A 24,169-nucleotide genomic window follows, 5' to 3' on the forward strand; every position below is an offset into this window, starting at 1 on the left:
CCGCATGAGAAACTGTTTGCATGGAGGAGTGGCAGTTCACCCTGACATAGAAAAAAATTCAGACAACATCCAAGGGAGAGTTTTAAATGTTCATAAAGAGGCCTAAATAAATTACCCCTAAAGACAGTTTTTGAAATAGCAGAAAATCTTGCCAAAGATGGAGCTGCCTGCAGAATAAAGGTCACAACCAGATACTGACTTACAAATTGGTTTTAATTGTAAACTCCGTCTTTCCTTTAAGAAAGATTTTTGACGCAAAACCTTTGACAATATTTTGTAATGGATATATCAATTCATTTAGGAAATATCTAAAAAACTGAACAGTAAATATGTCAGAACTTTTTTAAGATGTGTTGCAATCAAACCACTATTCAGTCTGGATTGTTATCTCCTGTGTCTGATGAGGGTATATGTAATGCTGTGAAGAAGCTAATGCTAACTAATGCTTCATATCTCATTTAAAAGGAGAGGCTGTTGCAGTGTGAATGCAAATGCAGCCGTTTGAGTGGTTTTGGCATGTATGGATTGCTCTGTGTGGCTCAGGCAGGCCACTGCTGATGCAGCATTGATGCTCAGTCTTTCCTCGATAAGCAAAAGGTCATTTGCGCAAATCTGTAATCAGATGTTTGTCTGGGGCAAATAAAAATTACTGCACCAGAAATGTGCTCTGCAGCGATCATTTAAATATGATTAAACAAATAAAAAGTGAAAACAAGAAACAGGGAGGCAGCCTCTTAACTATCTTCAGCCCCTGAAGGCATAACATCCCCTTCATTTCCCAGTGACATTAGCATTTAAAGCCATTCTGTGAGTAAGAATGTGAGCAAGACCGTCACTTTACCTGTGGAGCAGACATTAAACTTTATATTTCAAACAAAAGCAAACCGAAGGCAAATGTCTTAACACGTAAAGTTTCTTTTAATCTGTATTTAGTACAAGAGAATCCATCCAGGCGACATGAGTGATGATCCATTCTGTAAGGAGAACAAGGAGGTGACTGCTTCATTTTGTTTTACACCGAGTAAGTAGGCAATCTTCTGTGGTATTTGGGGTCCTTTGGGTGTCGTCACTTGGCTCACTCTCTCAGATATGGTGCAATTATGGTTCTCTTTTACAGCACTCAGCCATTTCACACACATTAAGTTGAGGGGAACATATATTTTCTGCTTTAAAATCGACTGCGCTACAGTAAAAGAGAAGGGTAACAATCGCACACATACACAATGATATTACTAACCAGACTGTAGTTTAGACACAGACGCTGCCATGATGAATGTTGGATACAATTTTACTCCCATGCTGACACACTGATGGTTTACAAACAATAATAAGGTGGAAAACAAGAAGAAACATTTCAGGGGAATAAAAAGAGAGTTAGTGAGAGACAAAATAAGGGGTAAAATTGCCCAAAGTGCAGAATACCAAAAGTGACTGGTAAAGTCCAGGACAGTAAAGCAGAGACAGAGTCCATTTTTTAAGTCCTGAAGCAGTCTAATAAGCCTAAGCTGCTGATCGGGCTCTTTCTGGGCGCCAACACTAAATGTACTGTTCAGTCGTCCTCAGACACTTAATCCTCTTATCTGAGTTGATTTCAGCACTGTGAAGTCACAAGCCAGTGTTTTGCTGTGAAACCGTCTGTGGCAGAGCTGCATCAGTTGTCTGTGTCTTCAGCTCAGGGAACAAAAGTCAAAAAGAGCAGAGGAGGCAATAGACAGAGGTGGACATAAAGTCCATCTTCTGAGGCTTCAAATGAAAAGAAACTAATAGCGCCTGAACTGATACGGGGCGGCATTCCTGGGAGACTCCCCACTCTGGCTTCCACTTCATTTAAAACCATATTACCTGAAAGAAAGTAAACTCATAAATCTTTTTTTCCCCCCACCCTCTGAAAGGCTATCCACACTAAGATCAGTTAAATCAGTGAAGGCAGTGGGACATGATCTCAGGTCAAGGACTCAGTAATTAGACTCCTGGCCTGACCCTGGAAGTCATGTGAGGTGTTGTATGAGCTGGGAATGAACCACAGGCAAGATTTAAATTACTAAAGCTTTTTATACTGTATCTGACCTTGATTGAGTAAGACATGCAGTATAAAGTACAGTTAAAATATTCTACACTGAATGAGCATTAGAGTTATTGATAACCAAAATATTGATCACAATAAACTAAAACCCAAAGCTTTGAGCATCTTTCTTCTCCCAAATATTTTAAAGGAAACCCCAAGCTCTTTGATATGCTCAGGAGGAAAAGCAAAACGCTGAGTGTTTCTGACAGGTGTGTGAGTGTGTTTGTATGTGTCCCACGGCAGGAGAGATAGCTGCTCAGCTGATAATCTCTACAGGGTGCTCCATGCTTGGTTAAAGTGATAACACTCACAGGGATTGAGACCTATACCTTCTAGCAAGGGTCATCAACAGTACACAAGATTAAACACACATGGAAACTGAACAAGAGAAAACATATTGGTTCAAGAAGGTCATAGAACTGGATCTGGGCCCTGGAACGTTACAGGGATAAGAGATATTTACTTTTTCAAGGATGAGTAAGTTGTTTACAAGAATTTCCACCGAGTATTACACAGAGAAAACAAGCTATTTCCTCTCTCGGCAGGTGTCGGCTGCTTCCTGTGTGGACGCTGGCAAAAGATGTACTGTCAGTGTGAATGTCTCATCGCAATTTTAGTTTCTGGCGCATCTGAATATGCATTTTATTTGATCAATCTCAGCCTGTTAAGTCACACTTTCAGATCAAAAGTGAAAAAAAAAAACTTAATTAATTGAGTTTCTTTAGTTTTTCTAGATAAAGAGGTAAAATACATTGAGATAAGTCATACAAGAGGAGCACTCAGCCCTAAAATGTGTATCAGTTTTTCCATTGAAAATCAAATTACCAACACTGAGTCTCCATGTTTTGGTCGTGCATGTGTTGCCAAACATGGCTTGTGCTTGCTGAAGGTGATCAAAGATAAACTGTGTCTCTGGCTGCCCTTTATTGTACAGTTTGGAGTATGAAACTCTGCTGAAACATTTCTCTTTTCTGTAGCTGAACAAATATTTGTCTTGTACGGATGTCTCTATTGAAGTTTCGTATCTCCTGTCAGTTCTCATAAGCACTTCATAAACACTGTGACTCCCAAATATAGACCTTATTCCACCCAGCTCAGTGATCTCCATCAGTTTCTCTTTTTTCCTATTTAATATGGAAAGTCTCATCTCTCATCTTTTACTATATGGCAACTGGGCCTGGACAGCAGGTCAGACATGATACTATGTAATTAAGGCTGTGGAAAGATAGAGCAGAGAATTGATGACATCAGTCTGAAAAGTGGAAAGAACTGCCTGTGATTTTCATATTTCAGCTTCAGGGGAAGAGTTGAAAATGTTCCTCTAATGATGGATTGAGCTACAATAAGCAATCTGGCAGAGCGTGGTGTCTTTGAGCCTATTCATTACAGAGGCAATCACTTACATTTTCTCTCCACCCTTTGCACGCTTCCTGTAGCTTCTATGCAGAATGGTCTTCTGCTGAGTAAATATGCACGATGTACTGTAGCCCTCTCTTCCCTTTTTAGTTTCATCTCCGCCAGCAGCTTCTTTCTATTAAGCAGATTTTTGTTTTATTGCTTTGCTGATCAACTTAAAAGCAGTCCACAGTATCAGAGACTGCAAATACAGAATTCTTCCTCTAAACCAATCATGCTTTTGTCTGGCTTTTGTGAAAATTAGTGTCAATAAAACAGACCAAGACACACGTATCCCAGTGTCAGTAGATTAGACCTTGCCAAACAATAGATGAGTCTGTAACTGACTGTTGCGTGTCCATCCAGCTCCACAAAGGAGCGTAAAATGAGCTCCAGCAGTGATAACAACAGTCCTTTTGGGATGACAGCTGGCCATGACGTTTCTGTCCAATGGACAACAGAGTGTTTGATAAAGCTCAGACAGTTCAGATAGAAGATGGACTCTTATCTTGTTTACTGCAATTTAACATCACAAGTGGCCTGAGGACAACTAGGTGAGAAGCTGGACAAAGGACACAGACACAACACACAAATATTCTTTATCACTTCCAGAAATGATGAGCTTTTATCTGCTTGGAATAGAAATAACATTTGTGTCACTGTCTTTTTTACCAAAAAATACTGAATGCTTGTGTTTATAAAAAAAAAAGAAAAAAAAAAAAAGAAAAAGTTCAATGTGTGTGTGTGTTTTTTTTTTTTTTTTTTTTTTTTAAATTTCCACTTCCTACTTTGCCCAATCTAGCACATGCAGTCTGTTGAAGTGGATCCAAGCACCCATGCTATTAGCGATGCAGAGATGGGCTCTGGTTCACTGATATGACACTTGTTTATGGAAAATTCCTTGTAGGTACAGATTCAAACAGCTTTGAGCAACTGTTACTGTTTTCTGTGTCCAAGGCCGAGCATTAACATAAAATCACACAGTCTGTAGCTTTTTCATATGAAACAGCATTCTGCTGTTTAAACATCTCTTTTCCTCAACAACATGTAGAGCAGATTTCTGATTTACATGCAGATTCCACTATTCTTCTAATACCTTATGACTGATCATCACACCATGTTTTAATCCAGCCCATTTACAAAACAGATGCCCATAAATGCTGATAAGCTTCTTGTCACAGGAAGGGAAAATAAGACGGCACAAACTGTGTGTCTGAGCAGTGCATTTCGCCTTACTGAAAGTGAATAAGATAATCTCAGTCCATAATTCAGACACAGACTGCATTGAGGTCAGACATATGGAGGCATGGCCCAATGAGTTTTACTTACTATCCCATTCAGACAGGCAGGCATTAAGAAATGAATGAACACACACTTACACACAACTTAGACCAGGGAAAGGAAAAAAGATGTGCCTCATTGCTTTGAAATAATAATAAAGTCAGGAGCTTTTAATCTCAGACTCAGCCTATATTTGCTTCTAAAGCTTCCAATATGATTGAACTCGGATTAACCTTTAGTACAAATACGTTTTATTACAAGAGGCCAATAAAGAATCAAACACATGCAGCCTTACTTGTGGCACACACAAATAAGGCTGTGAAGCAGGAAAGCCATAAAAAAAATGGAAAAAGACGATTAGGATCAAAGAACGGTTCAAATTCAGTGATCTAGTTTCTGTGTTGCTTTTTATTTTCATTCGTCTGCAGCTTTTCCACAACATTTGTGATTCATGGGTTCACCTGAATATGCAAAAGAAAGGTGACATTAAATCATCACTGATCTGCATGATATGGTGCAGTACAACCTTCACAGGAGGTCCAGATCTGGTCTTTACATCATTACATAGAGTTGAACTTTGTAAATTTATTCCTGGAGTGATATTTTAAAAACTACTTTTGCATTACGATTGTAAGGCATGTGTTGCTTAAAATGTTGGTAATACCCAATAAATTGTAAGTATTTTAATATTAATATACAGCTTTGTATTCTAATCATATATGGAATCTAATAAATGCATGCTCCCCAGCTCTAATAGCTGAATTGTGGATGAACTTTCTGGCTCCACAGGCTTAGATGTAGGATAAGTACATGGTAATAAAACAAACAAAATGCAATCTGTTTTTAATATAAATACTAAATGGTAATAGTAAAGTAATATGCCAGATGCATTTTTTTTTGTCCTTCAATCTTTGAAAAGCATTTCTTTTCTTCTTTTGGGTTCCAGCTGCCTTTGACAGATGCACGGGAAACATTTGTTTAGGGAGCTGTGTGCATGTTTCGTCTTGAGCAAAATGGGTAAAATTCTGTGTATTTTATATAAATGACTGTGAATTTAACATAAATCTGTTTTGTTCTGAGCATCCTTGACTAAAGCAGGACATCATTAACTGTGTAATGTATTGCAGTGTTGCCCATCTTCTTACAACCTTCATTGCAGTAATAAATCAAAGGAACAGCTTTTTAAAAAATGAGTGTCTGCTTCGAAGTTTGTCCTTTAATTGCAGCTTTTGACTGAAATGTGATGTCTTGACTTACTTTGATACCTCTATTCCCTGAATAAGATGGATTTATACAGGAGAGTTACAACATGGTCTCTATTATTCATGCAGAGTGCACTCTTATGATCATAGTACTTGCAAAAGCACAGTTGTGAATTTGTAAGAATGAAATGTTTGCTAATAAGAAACGGTGGTACATCTATAATTGTGGGTGAGGTTGTGTTATTTAAAGGCAATTACTGTAGCTATGTGCTTATGCAGTTTCCATTTTGTAGACTCTATGGGCAGGGATTTCAAAATAATCTGACATTAAGACAATAAATATATGACAGAAAAGAAGCTAATGTTAAACAATATAGTAAATCCAGAACATCTTCTATTAATAAAACATAAGTAAAACTGAAAAACACTCGCCTGTCTTTAAACTAGCTGGCTTGTCTGCGTTCATACCTGCTGAACTTTCTACCTCTTCCTGTCCCAAGTGAGATCTACTCACTATAAAGCAGCTAAAACGCCTTTGCTGTAGTAGCGATGTGATCTCTTTTCTCAGCAAAACTTCTGTTCTTCCCACAGGAGTGGGAAAACATTGAAAAGTTGTTAAGAAATGAAAGAGTTCTTGGAGAGTCTACCCTACACATTTTCCACTTCCAGTACTCTCTCCCCCACATACCACATATCTCTTGTACGACTTTTTTCTCTGAGTTCATGAACTCAGAGAAAGAGTGATTTTGCGATTGAGGATCTCAGTGTGAGGAGAAATATGCCCCCATATCAAAGCTGTCAGTCTGTTCTCGGTTAGCTCTATGAATCGTACATGCATCATTTCATTGACAGCTCATGCAAATTTGCCAACAGTGGATGTAGCTGGAGACAGTACATCTGTTGTTCAGGTTGGGAAGTAGGCACTTCATCTTTTGGGGGAGATAAACACTAGCCACAAAAATACACAGAAAAACAACTACATCACATGATAATAAGTCAATGCTGACAAAAGCAGCAACTGACTCAGGCAACACTCTTGCATTGATTGTTGAACATTAACCCTCTGGGGACCAAGGGTATTTTAGAGAAATAAACCTTGCCTGATTTTTTTTTTTTTTTAGTTTAAACGCTAATAAACACCGCCTTTCAATGCCCCGTAATGTCATATACCTTGTTTTTTTTATATTATTTTGAATTGAAATATCATAAACTGCTATGAAAATGAGGCTCCTTTGCTTATTATAATTATAAAGTATTATAATTTCGAAGCATCACTAAAGGTACTGAAGGGGACTGAAGCACCGCAGCTTTCCGAAATCACTGTCAGCTGCACACACTGTATCTGTTACCAAGTTATACATCTGTTACGACGCCGTTGTGTTGTTTATGTTGAAATAAACTACTTGAGTAATGCAAATGTTTGTTTGAGCAATTATGCACGGTATGCGTGCGTAAAAGCTGTTGTTTTCATAATTTATCGGCCTTGTAAATATAGAAGGCAGCTATGTGACTGCTAATAACACCGATGCATAGTGATTGACACTGTTTGGAGGCGTTTCCTGAGGCATCATAGGCTCTGATTGGACAAAAAACACGTCATGCACCAAAGACAAAGGCTCTGATTGGAACACCTATTTTGACACAACGCTGTATCACTTATGAATGGGCTACAGTGATGCCGGAACTACTGTTTGAAAGCCGGGGGTCTCCCGATTAAGAGAGGGAAAAAAAGTAAGTTTCTTTCTTTTATGGCTCGAAAGCTATGCTCGATTAAGCAACATGGTCCCTGGCATCGCCGACGATGCCGGCGTCCCCAGAGTGTTAAAAAGGCTTTTCAATTTTAAGTGTCTTAAAACAATTTCAGCAAGGATTTAATGCAACATTTCAAACACTGCAGGTTGTTGGACTGTTGATTGTACTGCAACAAGATCTTTGTTGTACCTTTCCCACCTGTCCCATTGTGTTTGAGCAAGCGCTATTAAACCAGTGGAAAAGGTTCCGATGTCTTGCTGGACAGGATTGTGAAAAAAAGTGTGTTTGGAAAAGATTTAGAGTTCTTTAAATTTCTTCATGTTTACGTTGCACATTTGTTCAAATGAAAATGATTCATTTGTTTCTTATTCAATCAATTCCAATTCAAGGCAATAACACAATTATCAAATTTGCTGAAAATGTATGAACAAAGAAAAACTGAGCGATCACACGGAAGTTTGTATTTAGAGGAAAACCAGCACAAACCTACAAGTCTCCACAATATCACCTTTCTTTATAAATAATTGTTTTTCTAAGTTTAATTGTATTTCATTATCTTCAAAATCAACTTGAAGTGACAAAAGTCACTTTTTGTATGAATTTAATTTGCTGTAGCCAAACTGCTAACATCACTTAAAATTATTTTCAGCCAAAAATCCCAGGTTTTAAGGCCTGGATTCCACCTGTTTCTATAAATTGCAGTAATCTGCAAATGCAGCTAAATCTGCACTGTGCACGCGTCACATGTTCTATTTAACAATAGCACCAACTGAGACAGAATTACATCGCCTTCAAAGCCTAATTTGCTTTGGCAAGTTAGTTCCATCTCCAGCATCAAGAAGATCTAGTAGAAAGGGTTGCTGACAGGGAACCTGAAAAATACACACTGAATAGCCAATTTAGGTCATTTAAGCAGCATTAAAAATGGTACTGAGGAGTCTACCTTTAATGCATTCAGGCAGTAAAGGAGTAGGAGGAGACCCTTGGGACAGAAATAATCATTTCCCCAGAAACATGCAGCAGAATGAGGGAGAATTTGAGTTTTTCCGGAGCCTGAACATGGTCTCAACTATCTTTCAGTAGCTGCAAAATAAACGACTCATCCTTAAATTTCCACTATTTTCCTTCTATTCTCCAGCTGCCGCGTTTAAATTCATCAAAGTTTCTCCTTTCCTGACATTTACGTGACCCCCTTGACATGCCTCACCTCTACATGACACTTTCTTTCCCCCGCCCTTCATATTATGCACAAAATGTAAAACGTGGCTTCTCGACGTCCTGTCATTCAGGGAAAAAAATACGGCTTCTCTCCTTAATTATCATATTTCACTTTACGCCTCCATCCTCCTGCCCTCGTTCTTCACATATTAAAAACTGTTTGCTCCCCCGAGTCATGTCATGTATGTGAATGATGAGTTCTACTACGGTTGCTGTGAAGCCTCCCCTGTGACAGGCAGGCGTGACATGGAACTGTGGCATCTGATCTCCCAGGTAGCTCTAATTATGATACTTTTGCTCACCCCTGTTTCTCCCCTGCACTTCTTACAGCTCCTCCATGTCATATTTTTACCTCCTTTCTCCACCGCAGCTCACTATTTATCCCTTTTCTGAGCAGCATAGAAACCCAATTCCACTTCTATCATCTATATCTCTCACTACTCCTGCATGTTCTCTGATTCACGGCACGAATATGGGATCCAAAATGATGTTCCTAATATCAGCGCAGCACCGTGTAATGGGGTGGTGATGATAAGGAGCACAGCTGATATCAGTTTACTGGTCTAATGAGGCATAGAAGAACTTCCCTATGACTCAAGCTCTCCATCTTTATTTTGTTACTCCTTTAAAACCCCTAACCCTTTTGTAACTACAAACTTAGACTGTTTATTACATTGCCTTGTTGAATTTGTTTCTTTTTGTTGTTTTTTTTTTTTTTTTTACAATATGCAGCAAATAAGAGAGACATTCCTGTGCAGTACTATTTAAAAATATCTCAAACTTTTATTGCCTTGCAGAAATTGTATGGACTTGTAGTGAATTTGCTCTTATAAATAAGCAGCTGTGTTGGACTTTTAAGTTATTCCAGAGATAAAGTCAATGCACCAAGCACTCTCAAGTCAGCAAAACTTTCATTTTTTTGCTTTAATATATGGTCAAGGCTTTGTATGTTTAGATGACCCTCTCCCCAACATGCAATTATGCAAAAACCATCATCACATTTAAACTCCTGTGTTTTATTGGATGCATCTTACATGCTGATCCTCTGAACTGAACAATCAAAAACATGACTCATCAGACATCTTTCAGGCCTTTTCCTCATTTTTACAAAGTTAAATAGTTTAAAAGATGGCAACAGAGTTTGATGTGTTGCAATAGACACTGCACTTTCCAGTTTTTTTTTTTTTTTTTTTTACATGAAATAAGATTTTCACTTACAACCTGTGTGCCAAGTCTGAAGCACTTGCCCATCTGCTTTAAACCATTAAATCTTGCAAGCAGTGCCTCCAGCTCTTTAACAGGACGAGCACAGCTGCTCCGAGTCTAGTCGCAAGTCTCTTTAGTTTCAGCGATTCCAGATTTTCTAACGTTTAACTAATATCTGTACGACATGTATTGATGTATTGAGATTTAGTATTTTGTGGGACTCAATCTCAATATCGGTTGGGTCCTTTCTGTTTAAATGTCAATATTTGTAAACAAAGTATTGTTAACCTTAATGTACATAAGATAAATTGATTAACTGATGGGTTAAAACTTTTGTAGGAGTTTTATTTATTGCTGTTTTATACTGAACTTAGAAGTGAGTCAATTATTCTTTTAAACTTTGTTTATTTGCTGTAAAACTGTATACATCCATACTGCAGATTAAGAAAAAGGAATTATAGATAAAAAGATGACATTTTGCATCTTTAGCTCGGTGTTTACCGTGTAATAACACTCCATGTCCGTGTGAGCACAAACAAGCAGCGCAATGATAAGACCATATAAAGTTTTTGTCTTCATTTTATAAGCAGATTTTTCTCTTCATTTGCTTCCTAATCATTCCCTACACACAGGCATCATTAGCGAGATGGATTTTACTAGCCGAGAGCAAGGCTACTGGGGAAAAGAGACGGGTGAAAGAGACAGAACAAGACGAAGCTTCTTCTCCAGCTTTTCATCAATCACAAATCAGTTTATTTTTCTCTGGAGACCAGACCTCGGTAGGAAGGAGAAGTTTTTTTCTCCCCTCTTTTTTTTTTATTTTTTTATCTCCCTTCTGTTCAATACATTTCCCTTTTTTTTGGTTCTCCACAGGATTTCTCCAGTCTCTAAATGCCAAGCCAATAAACCGCAAAACAAAATCCCCGTCATTTCCCTCTTTCTTTCATTCCTTCTCAAATACACTCCATGTTCAGTATTTTAATAAAAATCACAGCTTAGATCTGAGAGAGCACGTACACACCCTCAAACATGTGCAGACACGTACACAACAACCCATGTCTGGTCTGCGTGCTGCCTTATTTTACTTCCAGAGTTGGTTCAGTGTAACCTACTGTTCCACGCCTCAGCAGCCACTGTGACTATTAGTGGGATCTCACAGGGCTGAATAAGCTGTGGGATTGTTCAAGTTGAATAACAACATGGAGAACTTCTTGGAAAAAATCAGTTCTGACCTGGCAAAGAAACATCACAGAAGCGAAATGGGAGAATGCTGTCATTTTGACGAGGAACAGGCAGTGCTATAGGAAGAACAGAGACAGTAAAAGCAGAGTATAGTAGTGGAATCATTTGAGATACATTTTCTCTCTTTGCTGATCTTTGCTTATCCTTAAGATAAATGTGACTTTCATGAAAACACATATATTATATTCCTGAGGAATAGAAACGACGCTACATGCTGCTAAAATGTTACGCATCCTTCATGTGCAAGTGACACTAAAATGACAGCGATATATCCAACCAGAAGCAGCTAGAAACATTAAACATCAATCTCTCCATCCCTGTGCTCTTCAACTGTAATGCAAACTGCTTTAAACTTTAACTGTGGCCTCCAAACCAATGGCGTCAGATTCGAAGACACACGTGCACACAGCAACAGCAGTACTAACCTCATTTTGTCATTTTTTAAGCTGCCCCAGGAATACTGCAGCAAAAAATACTTCCCATGCACGCACGCTGAAGTTAACTATTTTGGGTCTTTTTTTGGGCTTGTATTTAAAAAGAACACAGAATGATAGTGATGGGGTGGGTGTGGGTGCGATATATTTTATTGCTACCTTTAGTCCTAGCTGAAGTACGGCAGCTGGGGCAGGGAGGAGAGAGGATAATGATCTTGCTGATAAAGGAGGAGTGGAATCTGGTTAAATGAGGCTGGATGTGAACGGTGCTGCAGGCTGTTCCTTTGCACCCTGTGTCTCCCACATGCTTACACACAAACACACATCCACACAGCCCACATTTCTTGATATCTGTGAAAAATTGTGTAACTTCCAGATAAATAGAACTTTCTCCTATCTTGCTATGTGCGTTTGTGTGCTTGGTTAATGACTGAGGTTTAGAGCACGCGTGCTAAAGCTACCCATATTAGGACATTGTCAACCCAAATTATAAGAGGTCATCTACTAACGTGAAGCTAATATTACCTTCACCTGGGTTAAATGTGGTCTTAGAGGGAGTATAAATGCACTACATGTGCATAATTAATGAGCTTAAACAAACAGCTAGACTCAGATGTTTTTTTTTTGTTGTTTTTTTTTAAAATTAGATAATTACTATCTTCTCTTTCATATCAGATGCAAATATAATCCACTGTCTAGAGAAGGGTGTTAATAAACGATCAGCCATCCATCGTTCTTATCTGCTTCATCAAGTTCAGGGTCTGAGGGGGGGGGTGAAGTCAATTCAACTGCCACCAGACCAACCATGCAAGTTCATGTTTTAACAGCAATTTCAGCTGAATGAGCCATTAAAGTGTTCAAAACTCTCACATGGATGACACTTTATGGCATGCGGCTACTCTAAGCCTGATTACAGTATCTCAGCAAAGGCCGAATCAATAGGTTCCAGAGCAAAGGTGAGTCATAATTATATCAGTCAGTGGTTTTCATCTTGCCGCTGTCTCCATTTAGCCATTAATGATCAATTACATCCACGTTACTGAGCAAGCAGAGATAGATAAGATAATGCTGTGATGGTTGTGGGATAGGTAACAACTGGAGGATACTGGTTTGCCAAAGAAGTAAAAACAAACCAGAAAGAAATAAAAAATATAGATGGAAAATCAAAAGAGCAGCCAGCTTGATGCTTCCTGTTTTCCTTTACAGTTCTATCTTTGCTTTCTCTTCTCTGCTGCTGCTTTGGCAAACATTAGGGAGTCAATTCCTGTTCTAATGTTGCGTTTCAAACCGATTGGGTCCACACAAAGCGCTGTTAACAGCCTGGGCAACGACGGCTAGCATCAACTCCATTCTCATCCGAGATCTGAAGAGACTTGGTTGCTGAACGCAAAAGGCAAAGTAGTTTCTATGTGTTCAGGCTTGTTGGAGTCTCACAATAACTGTCCAGAGAGGAACAAAACCAAAACATAATAAACACACACACACACACACACACACACACACACACACACACACACACACACACACACACACACACACACACACACACACACACACACACACACAAAAGCTACTTAAAGTCTAGTTGCATTACAGTTGCACAAGCTTGCACAGAATCAAATTTACTGTCAATATTGTATATGTCCAACTGGTACTGGACAACAACACAAGTTACAAGACTACAAGCTGCACTGGGAGTGTGTATGTGGTAAGTAAAATTGTACTTGCTTACAACTAGCACATTTGATTTTTATCTTTTTTTTTTTTCTCTTATTAATGTCATTATTTTGTCATATTTTCTTAATAGGATGTTTTCATGACAAACTAACAAAGACGCAGCTTTTGAGGCTGAAATAAAAGAAAAAATTGCAAGAAAGGAAATGTATAAATAGAAGGGAGGCTGGGAAAAACCCAGCAGCTTGTTCGCACGTCTGACGTCATTCTGAAGCACTTAAATATTTCATTCAAGTGTTGTGAAATTAAAAGGCTCAAGGAGAAAAGAGAAAGAAGGAACAGGGGAAGAAACAGAGTGAAAGGAGGAAATGGAGGCCGAAGGCAGGCAAGCCTGTGAAATCAACAGCAGCTCACCTCTCTTTTAAATACAAATTAGAAATAATGAGCTATTATCATTAATGTAGAGGCTCTCCACTGGCATTATCAGACAGAAAGAGAAGGGGATGTTGGCAAATTTGAACTGTAATCTCCACAACAGCATCATGAGTGAATGCAACTACAGAAATTTGCATCACATCTATGACAACGCACACCCTAAAACCTGCTTTAATGTGTAAATGATACTGGCTAGAAATGAGCTCTAGAGCAAAGAAGAGATCCACTGTGAAAGAAGCTTTTAATGGACCTGGACTCCTCCCTGCAGGTCTGCCACATCGAAGCAGAACAGTGACCTCCTGTGGAATTTACCAGATAATACAAAAGCAACATGACATCGCTCTAAAGCAGGAGATCTTCTCATTTGTAAACAACTGTCCCACAAGCATCTAGGCAGGTATGATACAGGGTTTTCTATTGGCTAATCTCAAATTTGACACAGCTGGCTTTTAAAAAAGTGCCACATTTAATGAAATAATCTTAAGTTTCATGAGAACTCAGTGTACTTTATATCCACGCCCATCCTCTATTTAACATTTAGACACACACACATCACGTCGAACATGTCCCACAGTGATAATGTGTATTACACACTTCAGAGCGCGGATGACATGGCATGTCCCAGGTGTGAAAGGGCCCATGTTTGATTTGACATTCTGCTGGCAGGTGCTTAGTTGAGAGTCAGACCTCGCTGCCCCCCATCAGACATCATTACACAGAAGGCTCCATCTCTCTAATCTATAATTATAAGAGTCACATGAATGTCCTTCACATATCTGGAGGGGTGGCTGAAACATTTACAAAGAAACTGAGCTGGAAAGACAGAAGATGCGAATATTCCTTCGAATCGGTTTATTTGATTGTAGCCAGGGGGATTTCTATTCTGATGCTTTCAGATCTACAGTCAAGCTGTCTGTGTTATGTGGAGATGGAGCGCTGTAAGGTCACTAAATATTCAATCAACACCTTGGCTGGTTTGTCACAGCAGCCCTCCTACTTCCTGTCAGAGCTCTCACTCAGCCTGGCCCAACTCAGACACGACAAAGACCCCGCACAGCAATGCCTGCACCGACACCATGCAGCACATCTCATCTAGGTGAGAGATTATGGTAGGAGGGTTTATGTCAATCTGCAGCCTACAGACACAATGTTACTGCTGAGGAGTAAAAACAGATTATAGATGCATTTGTGGGGAGCTTTTTATTTTTATTTTTATTTTTTAAGTTAATTTGCACCTAATGAAAAGAAATGATTAAATATGTGAACTGCGCTTATGAAGCTTCAATAAACCCAAACTAATTCAAACCAATCCTTAATCTCCTGACCTAGGCTCTTTGCACTGTCCTTCGTATTACAGTAACAGGATTGTGGAAAGCATTGGCTCCACTTACACACATCCTCAAGTGATCAAGAGTCTGCTGGGGGTTAGCATTAATTTCCAAAGCCTGATGTTTCATTTGCATAATTACCATAAATCAACGCAGGAATGTTCTGCTCCTCAGTGGAGAGGTACAAAGGAAGGGCTACTGGGAAAAGGCAATGTTTGGAAGGGTGACAGCATGTTACAGACTGCTGACTTAGCTGGCAGTGTGCTGATTAAGAATAATATTATGGCTCTTGAAACAATTCTGAGGAAATTGCATGTCCTGGTAGCGGCAAGGAAACTGGAGGTTTATGTGGAATCCATCCATGAGTGAGTAAAGCATAACCAAAAAAGAACTGGTTGTTGCTTGCAGCTTCATTGACCGCTGCAATATAAATTCATTTCAAACTATATGTCACGTCTTAAAAAAGAAAAAAGAAAAATAAAAAAAGAGAGAATTTAGCTTCTCATATGTTCTGGTAGAATTTGCCTTGAAATGACAGCAATCACACTGAGACTGCTGATTTAAAAGAAATGTTCAATTCGACTGTGTGTATGAGGAGAGGATACTGTAATGTTGCTGTAAACGGAACACAAAAGGGGGGCGCAATAAGCCTAAGGGGCAGCTGGCATTCTGCTTATGTGAAAGAACCCTGTCCTTGACCTTTACTGCTGCTTCCATTTACATTAATGAAATGCTGGTTCATGCAATGAACAAATAAAGGGTGCAAGGATTAGAATTATTTAGTACCAGCGAAAGAGCAACGATTTGTACACAGCAGTGGATTAGACTGTTGAAACCAACACGATGGGTTAAATACTTTGACACAAGCTGTGTAGCCTGCTGGCTCAGTAATCTGCTGAAGTTCTAATGTATTGTATGGTGATGAACTAGACTCAGCTACAAAGAAGCCAGTGGGGTTATTTCAGGACAACTCCAAGAAGCCCCAGAGGTTAACTTAGAGAGCTAAACTGGTGTCGAGGAATATCGCTGAATGTCTCATGTCTCACTGCTTCTTTATGTACCTGCGCTGTACATAAAGAAGGTGGCACAGAGTGACCCCACCAAAGTTCTCTAAACTTTGGCAAGCCCATTTTATCTCTGCAACCAGGCTTTCACAGCTGCAGCTGCTGCAGCAGCTGCCTGACCCGATAAAGCCAAGAGAACAGAAGGAGGTTAAGCGAGTGATAAAGGGACAGATTGAAACACAGAGAGAGAAACACACAGGCAGAGAGAGGCATATACTGAAGAGGAAGACAAAAAAAAAAGACATTAAATATGAAAAGGGAAGGTAAAAATAAACTGTGACATCTTAGAAAAAAAAAGGAGGAGGGATGTGGTGAGAGGGTACTGATGGAGGGGGCTGAGACGGGGAAGCATGACAGCTGGCAGACAGGGAAGGCGGTGCTGCTCTGCTCAGCCCAGTCTCACTGCACCTTAACAGGACAGATGGGCTAATTTGCCCCTCTGTGCCCTTCATCAGTCAATACACTCACATGCATTTACAGATATTTGAGGGAACACATGTTTGTCTTTTGCAAGTATACAAACAAAACGACTTCATTCATTACTGCACTTGATGACCTAAAGTAGTACTGCAGTCTATGCTTTGACCTGGTTTTAAACACTGATGCTGGATTTTCAGAGGACACAGGCGGATTCATTTCAATGGAAAAAGATTAAATGATAAAATACAATTAAATAAACTCAATAAGCAAGACTTCACTTAAACATTTTAGCTTCTGAGACCCTGAGGTTGCTGCGTTTTCAAAGATATCATCGTTTGAGTTCTACTGACAGCGCAACACAACTTCCATCACAATGCAGGACCTCCCTCTAGCGTCTTAACTCTGCTACTACATCACTGACCTAAAATCAGCACCACGGCGATGGACAGCTCTTCTCCCCACAATGCAAAAGCTTCACCATCTAGACTAAGAACTGAACTACATTCTGATGAAGTCTTGTGGTTTTAACAATGAAAAAACAAGACTTTTGTGTTGGTCTTAAGATCTTCTGAGCTCCCTTTCTGGATGCTTGTTTTCATCCTCATTTCTCAAGTAATTTAGAGGCAACCCCTGCAAGGAAAACATGCACTCAGTCCCCAAACAGTATTGATTGATGTGTGGTAATAAAAAGACATCTATCTTCCAGACAGCCTAAAATTGAAGCGGCAGAGGTCTGTGTGTCTGCGTGCCTGTGTCTGAGCGTGTGTGTCCTCACTCTTGTGTTTGTGCGTACTTGTAGGTGGTCTTGCTGGCTGTGTTGATGCAGGACAGTATTATGAAACAATAAAATTTAGACAGCTGATTCATATCTGAGCATAAAAGCCTGAGTTTTGTTAGGTCCCCTTTTAATGAAACCTATATTTTTTGCCTCCCTCTGTGGTGTTGCTATAGAGCTAGAGAGGAATTGATCATAAAAAGAGATATCCAGAGCTACTCTGTTTTGCAAGATTGCTATGGCAATGAATGAGCCAGGATACAGTCTGAAAGATCATTGAAGCATTTTTGAGTCACATGTCAAGCAAGTGCTTCTGCTGGGAACAGTAGGCTCATTCTTCTTGAAAGCACAGCAGAACAAAGCCTGGGCTTTGTGTTTGCACACAAACGTATGCACATGACCCAGCGCCATGCAGCAGGCTTTTGTCAAAGACTGATGTTATAGTCACAAATATTAGAAATTCAATCACTTTAGAGATGGCTTCTGTATCACTAGGTCTCAATAAAATATGACTCCATCTCTTGTGAGCGTGTGCATCTGTGTTACTGAGAATGTATTGCTGGGTCAATGGGAATGAAAGTGTTCGAAATTCAAACAGGGCAGATCTGTCTCATCCTGCAAAAGCATTGCTGTAAAAGAAAGATATAAAGAACATGAGGAGTGCACAGAAATAGACAGTGTGTGAAGCGAGACCATGTTAAGATGATGAAGCACGTAATACTGGACTCATGCCAAATGTCACTTTTTTTTTTTTTTTTTTAAAGGAGTGAAATCACGCCGTATGAATGGTGAGGCTGGGCTTCCCTTTCTTACAGGGAAAAAGAGCAGATCCACAGTATCAGCACATTCAACCTGTGAGATAATGTCTGCTTTCCATCTGCAGCTCTCCGTCTCCCTTGACCTTAGGGTCTCTGCATGCACACTTGCTCTCAGTTTCTTTCTCTCAGTGATGATCATCTGCCCTTGTCAGCAGGTCGAACTCCCTGAGCTAAGCATTTCCCTGCAATCCCAAAGGATATCAAACAAAACCGCTGTCTCTTATGTGCATGTGTGTTACACATGTGTGCAAACAATCCCTTGATGACTTTATCCACAACCTTCGCGGACTCTACACTCAGCACCCGCTGCAAAAGTTAACCGACAGCTCTGAAACATGTTTTATTCTTATCCAGAACTGTTGCTATTACTCCTAACTAACCTGACACCACTTTTATCCACAAGAATCCAAACCAAACAGTCTCCTTCAGCGAGTTGACAAGTACCAGCTAAGCGTGCTTATACACACAATTCTCTCTGCCGTCTCTGAGATTTAACCTGCCTGTTGACTTCAGGCTCAGAGATTAGTGGGGAAGTGTTGAGAAACACTTGCTATTCAGCCAGCAGGCTTCAGACAACGTCAGTATAGAATTATAATGACCACAACAGACGAAGCAGAGAAAATCCAGGGGATTTAAGTTGGTCTGGTTAAATGGAAGATGAAAAGTCGCACTGAATGAGAATGGCTATTCCACTGATTTCCATTTCAGTGTGTGTTTGAATTAATAAAGTGTGTAGGTCTGTGTGCAAGTGAGACCACTTCCTTTTATATTTTGTCTTTGAAGGAGACCAGTTGTGGATTTGCATTATAGAGAAAGAACCTGACTGTTGCTGCCCTCTTCTGGACAGAAATGTAAATACATGCACCGTTAGATCCTCCACAAAGAGAGCAACCAATAACTGCATACAATGGCAAGACAAAGTAACCAGCTGGAATTGTTAAGATTTATGTCAATGTACACAAACACAAAAAACACGTTTTTATTATGGAATGTTATTTTCTTTAGTTATATAGAAGTTATAAAACCTGAAGTCTGCTCTGTGAAACAATGGAGTTTGCAGACTCTATTTATAAAAAAAAAAAACACTTTGAAGTGCTTTATACAAGCTGGTTCTGCTGATGTAAAACAAACAAACAAACAAATCAATAACTGCTTATAAAGCTTGAAGTCATGGCAAAGCAATCACTGTGATTTCCCACCGAGGCTGTCTTTGTTGGAGTGGACGCCCAGCTCGTCAAGAGGACCAAAACTGAACACCTTAAAGCTTAAATGACTCAATAAGGCTCTTTAACGGCCCTGTTCAGCAATCTGTCAAATAGAAATCATTGAATAGGTGTGACATACATGACAGGACGAACAAAAGAAACCACCCAGTTTGAATCTCTTGTGACTATTTTTGCAAATGTGGAAATTCTAAACATTTACTGAAGATGTCATTTATCCTAAAGCTGAAGAGAAACTCGTCCGGCTGCGTGATGAAACAGGATAATGACCCAAAGCATTAATACCAATTTACTTGATATCAAGAAAAAAAAGGGAGCTTAAGTGCTTCCTTCATTATCTCTTTTGTGTTTTCTGCAGAAACAACTTCAGTACCACAAACAAATCGCACCTGGGTGTGAGTGTCGTCACATTTTCATCACAGTATGTATAAAGTTTTGCAGCTTTTTCCACTTCATACACCCAAACTCAGGTTTGTACGTCAAAAGCCGTTGTTTCTCCCTGTAGTTACACCACATACATAGAGCCAACATGTGTCCAATAGCAGTCCTCCTTATCCACTTTCTGAGAAGGATGACATCACCCGCATCAACTGACACACGGCCTTCACAGACATTAACAACTCTTGACACGTCATGTCCTCCACTTAGCTAATATTCCTATGGAAAATATGTTTGACGCAAGGATGACTTACAGGGGTGCTGCCATCTGACAGGGTCATCATGCTGATTGACATGCTCATCTTGTCAGAGGAGGAGAGTGAGGGTGGGGAGGGGCTCCTTTTCTCCACTTCCTGTCTCTGCAGGAAGTCACGCCAAGCCCGCTGGATGCTGAGAGGAGGCAGCATGAAGAGAAAGACACAGGTGAGGATGATGATTTAAACTTCTTGAAAGACCAGCTCATTTTAAAATAAAAGAGTACTTTTTTTCCCCCAGTAAATCCCAGTTTGCCCCCTACCTGCAGCAGTGATTTACAATGTCTTTACATCGTCCCCCTTCCAGAGACTTTAAATTGCTGTATATCAAGTTAATTAGTTCAAGAAAAGGGGATTTTCTGTGAGAACTTTATGCTGTTTAAGGTGGAAAATGTTAGAATTTCTCCTTTTTTGTCCTTTCATAGATACAAGATGCACTCACATCAACACCTTGGTCTCAATAGGTGGCAGGTTGATATTGATGTTATTGTCTAGGTCCACAGTCAGATGATTACTGGGCAGGAGAAAAGGGAATAAAGATTAGCAGACATTTAGAGGACACACACACACACATACTTGTGTCTGCCTGTGTCCTGTGTGCAGGGTATTTGAAGAAGCACAGGAGCAAGCTGCTTATTCTCTCTCTGCATTTCTTGTTTCATATGCATGTGAGCTAACCCACCTCTGCAGTTGGAGACCTTCATCATTAACATGCTTGTAGCCACTGTGGAGGCTCGTCAGTTGATCCTGGATGAGCGAGGCAAGAGGGACAAACAAAGGAGTCAAGAAGTCAGAAATTAGAAGGCAGTTTGCATTTTAGATGTGATGCAGACTCCAAAGGGGATCCCTGGAGTTTTTTTGGGCATGAAAGTATGAATGGATGTGTGAAAGATGTGCTATCATTGTGCTGAGCCGAGGGGCCCCCGAAGGAAGTGGATTGGCAGCATTTTGGCTCAGTGTGAGGCTTTCTTGTAAAGTCGGTGAACTAAGCTATGAAAGAAGTTCGCATCTGCTGCCGTAGCAAATTTCCATGCTTTCTGCCTGGAGGCAACGCAGACAAGATACAGAAGGACATCATTCACGTAGCCACTGCATCGTTGTACATACGTGGCGGACAGTTTGAAGACAGATCAGTAAAACTTTATGCTTTTACTAAAATGACTAAGCTCCCCTTTCCATTCATCGCAAGCTGCTCCCCTCCCTTCGGCTCCATTCCTGTGTTTTAATAGCACTGTGTAATGAGGACAGGCCTGCCTCTACATAATTGAGCAGACTAACTCAATTACAAAGGAGCAGCAAAGTTTAAGTGGAGCATTTCTTCCTGATGAGCCAAGAGGGTCACATCAGGGCACCAAGCAACTACAGCCTCCATCACAGTATAGTTATACTACATTCACAATCAAATTACTCATAATTATTTGATTTTAGTTTAGATTCATTAACATAAAGTGGCCTATACATGAAAGACAATATTGCATGCATTAAATAGCAGATTGGAGTGTAAAGAAAGACAAATAAAGACAGCAAATATTGTATATATTATGACATAAAGTAAATGCTTCTAGGCTCCTCCAGTGGTAACTGCATGTATCTGTCCCTTGTGTTTAATATTTATAATTCTGTTTTGAGAATACTTCCCATAAATGTTTCAGAAAAAGAGGCCTTTTGAGGTGTAGCCACGGGTAGATGAGGACAAAGTGTTTTACGGAGTTACCAGTTGATGCAAACACACCAGCACAACAAAAATGCCTTGTTTCCGCGTGGCAGGCTGTGTTTTTCTCATTACTCTGCAAACAGCTCATTAAACAAAAATCAAGTACTCTGACAAGTGATCAATGATTGCTTCAAGTCGATGTTTATTCACTTAATTTTTATTTATCTTTTGCTGTCTGTCTTGTTCTCTCCATTTCTTTTTGAAGCAAAGGAAATTTGGGGAAAGCATAAGTGCATCTCAGGATTCATCTCAGCTGTGGATTCTGTGAAACCCAAACCTCTATTGAACACTTCTGAGTGTCAGCTCAGCCTCACAAATCCAACGTGATGCTTCCATCAACAGACAGTGGTCTATGTCTCCTACACTGTCCATCAATGTCACACGCTCACATTTAGTCAAACACTTTCAGACAAACTTCTTAAAAAGTCTGTTTTTGAGGCAGGCATGGCAGAAATGAGACGTAAAATTAATGAAACAAGGATCCAACCCTTTTAGTTTGACTGATATGACCAAAATAATTTTAAGTCATAAAGATCTAGAAGAAAAAAGAAAAAAGGGAAAATACACAGATGGATGAAGGAGAAGGTAATAATGAAGGAGAACCAGGAGGAGTAAATGAGGACAGGAGGTGTGTCTGTGTGTGTGTGTGTGTGTGTGTGCGCGTGTGTGTGATGTTCTGGGTAATGGAGTGGCTGAGAGACTGAATGAGCCGATCATTTCAATTTCCCTTAGAGTTACTGATGGGCTCATCACAGGCCTGGCCAGACAAACTATTAGCCCACCTCAGAAATAAGCACACACTTACACAGCCACCCATACATACAGATGCACGTAAATCTGTCTACTTTCTCACACACACACATGAGCAAAACCTTCTACATAGAAGTATCTCTGTTTTCTGCAGGTCCTGACTTAAACTCAACTGTATTACAGGCTTTATTTGCATTAATTAGTTACTTTTTGTGGATTCATATTTGTTATGTTTGGGGTGAATGTAGCTTAATTGGGAAGAAAAGTTAGTGGTTTAATTACTGGCTTTTTTTTTTTTTTTTTTTGAAGCAAAGTTTCCTTGAGCATGCCACTTGACACCACTTTGACTTAAATGCATTGATTCATGCGTGAATCTGAGCGTGATTGAAAGAAAAAAACATTGCATAGTTTGTCATAAATAAACAAGCTGCATGACAAAATATGTTTTTTATTTATACGTTCATTCTCCTTCATTTTAACCGCCTGCTCTCCTATATGGCTGTTTTCTATAGATCTTTTTTTTTTTTTTTTTTTTAAAGGTCCAGAATGGCTGTTTACAGGAAGCATAGTAGTGATTTCTGTCTTTTAAGAAGGTTTTCTTACATTGTTTTTATTTGGCTGCATTTTAGAATTTGATCAAATTGTAATTGATCAAATTCTAATTTGATCAGTGTAGTTGTCACTCATATGTAAGTCTCTTTGGATCAAAGCGTCTGCTAAATGACTGTAGAATAGAATAGAATAGAATAGAATAGAACAGGATTACATGATACAGACATGCATGGTTGCTTTCATAAGCTTATCTGTCGTATGAAAAACGACGTTAAGTTTTCAAATATTGCATTTAAAACTTAACTTCAGATTTTTTCCTTGCCTTCTATCATTGTTTTTTTTGTTTTTGTTAAATATTCATTACACACCCTTGTGTAGGTGTGTGTGTGCTCCAACACCAATATCCGGAACACTTTATTCACCACTTAGACTTAATCCTGACCTCAGCAAGACATTTACTGTGATCTTAATACACGTTATTGATTTAACAATTTACAGCAGTATACATTTTGCAGTTATTGTGTATCAAACCAAAAGCTGAGTGTGCTTTACACAACTATTCCTTTCTACCATCCAGACTTGTAACCGTATCATTTCATGTTTACCTCGGAGGACAACTTGACCATCCCATTTCTAGAGTAAGATTGCCAAAAAAGCACCGGAACATAAACCAAAGGTTTGCATAATTTAGTGGCAGAGTCGACAGAAAATCTATAGTCATTTTGGGCTTTGGCAGTGCCAAGCAGCCGTGTATTGATTGGTGTGTATATATGTTTGTGTATGTGCAGAAATGTGTGTTGGGGGATTTATGGTAGAGTCAGGCACAGTGCAGAGAGAAGGATGAAGAGGAGATGGTGATGTAGAGAAGACCTTGAACCCAATGGACATAAGAAAACAAGAAAGGAAATGGGGTTAAAGAAGGCTAATAC

The 24,169-nt window shown here is 39.5% G+C and overlaps 1 protein-coding gene across 1 annotated transcript in view; it reads right to left on the reverse strand.

Moving 5' to 3' along the window:
• schip1 (schwannomin interacting protein 1) overlaps positions 1 to 24,169 on the reverse strand; it is a 217,629-nt gene that overhangs the window by 136,625 nt on the left and 56,835 nt on the right. Inside the window, exons 3-5 of the mRNA XM_079246890.1 lie at positions 20,907 to 20,971; positions 20,667 to 20,738; positions 20,225 to 20,360 (exon numbers count right to left, since the gene is read on the reverse strand). Coding sequence (XP_079103016.1) covers positions 20,225 to 20,360; positions 20,667 to 20,738; positions 20,907 to 20,971 — 273 coding nt within the window. The remainder of the gene's footprint in view (positions 1 to 20,224; positions 20,361 to 20,666; positions 20,739 to 20,906; positions 20,972 to 24,169) is intronic.

Source organism: Telmatherina bonti, assembly GCF_933228915.1.
Source record: "Telmatherina bonti genome assembly, chromosome: 9".
NCBI lineage: Eukaryota > Metazoa > Chordata > Actinopteri > Atheriniformes > Telmatherinidae > Telmatherina > Telmatherina bonti.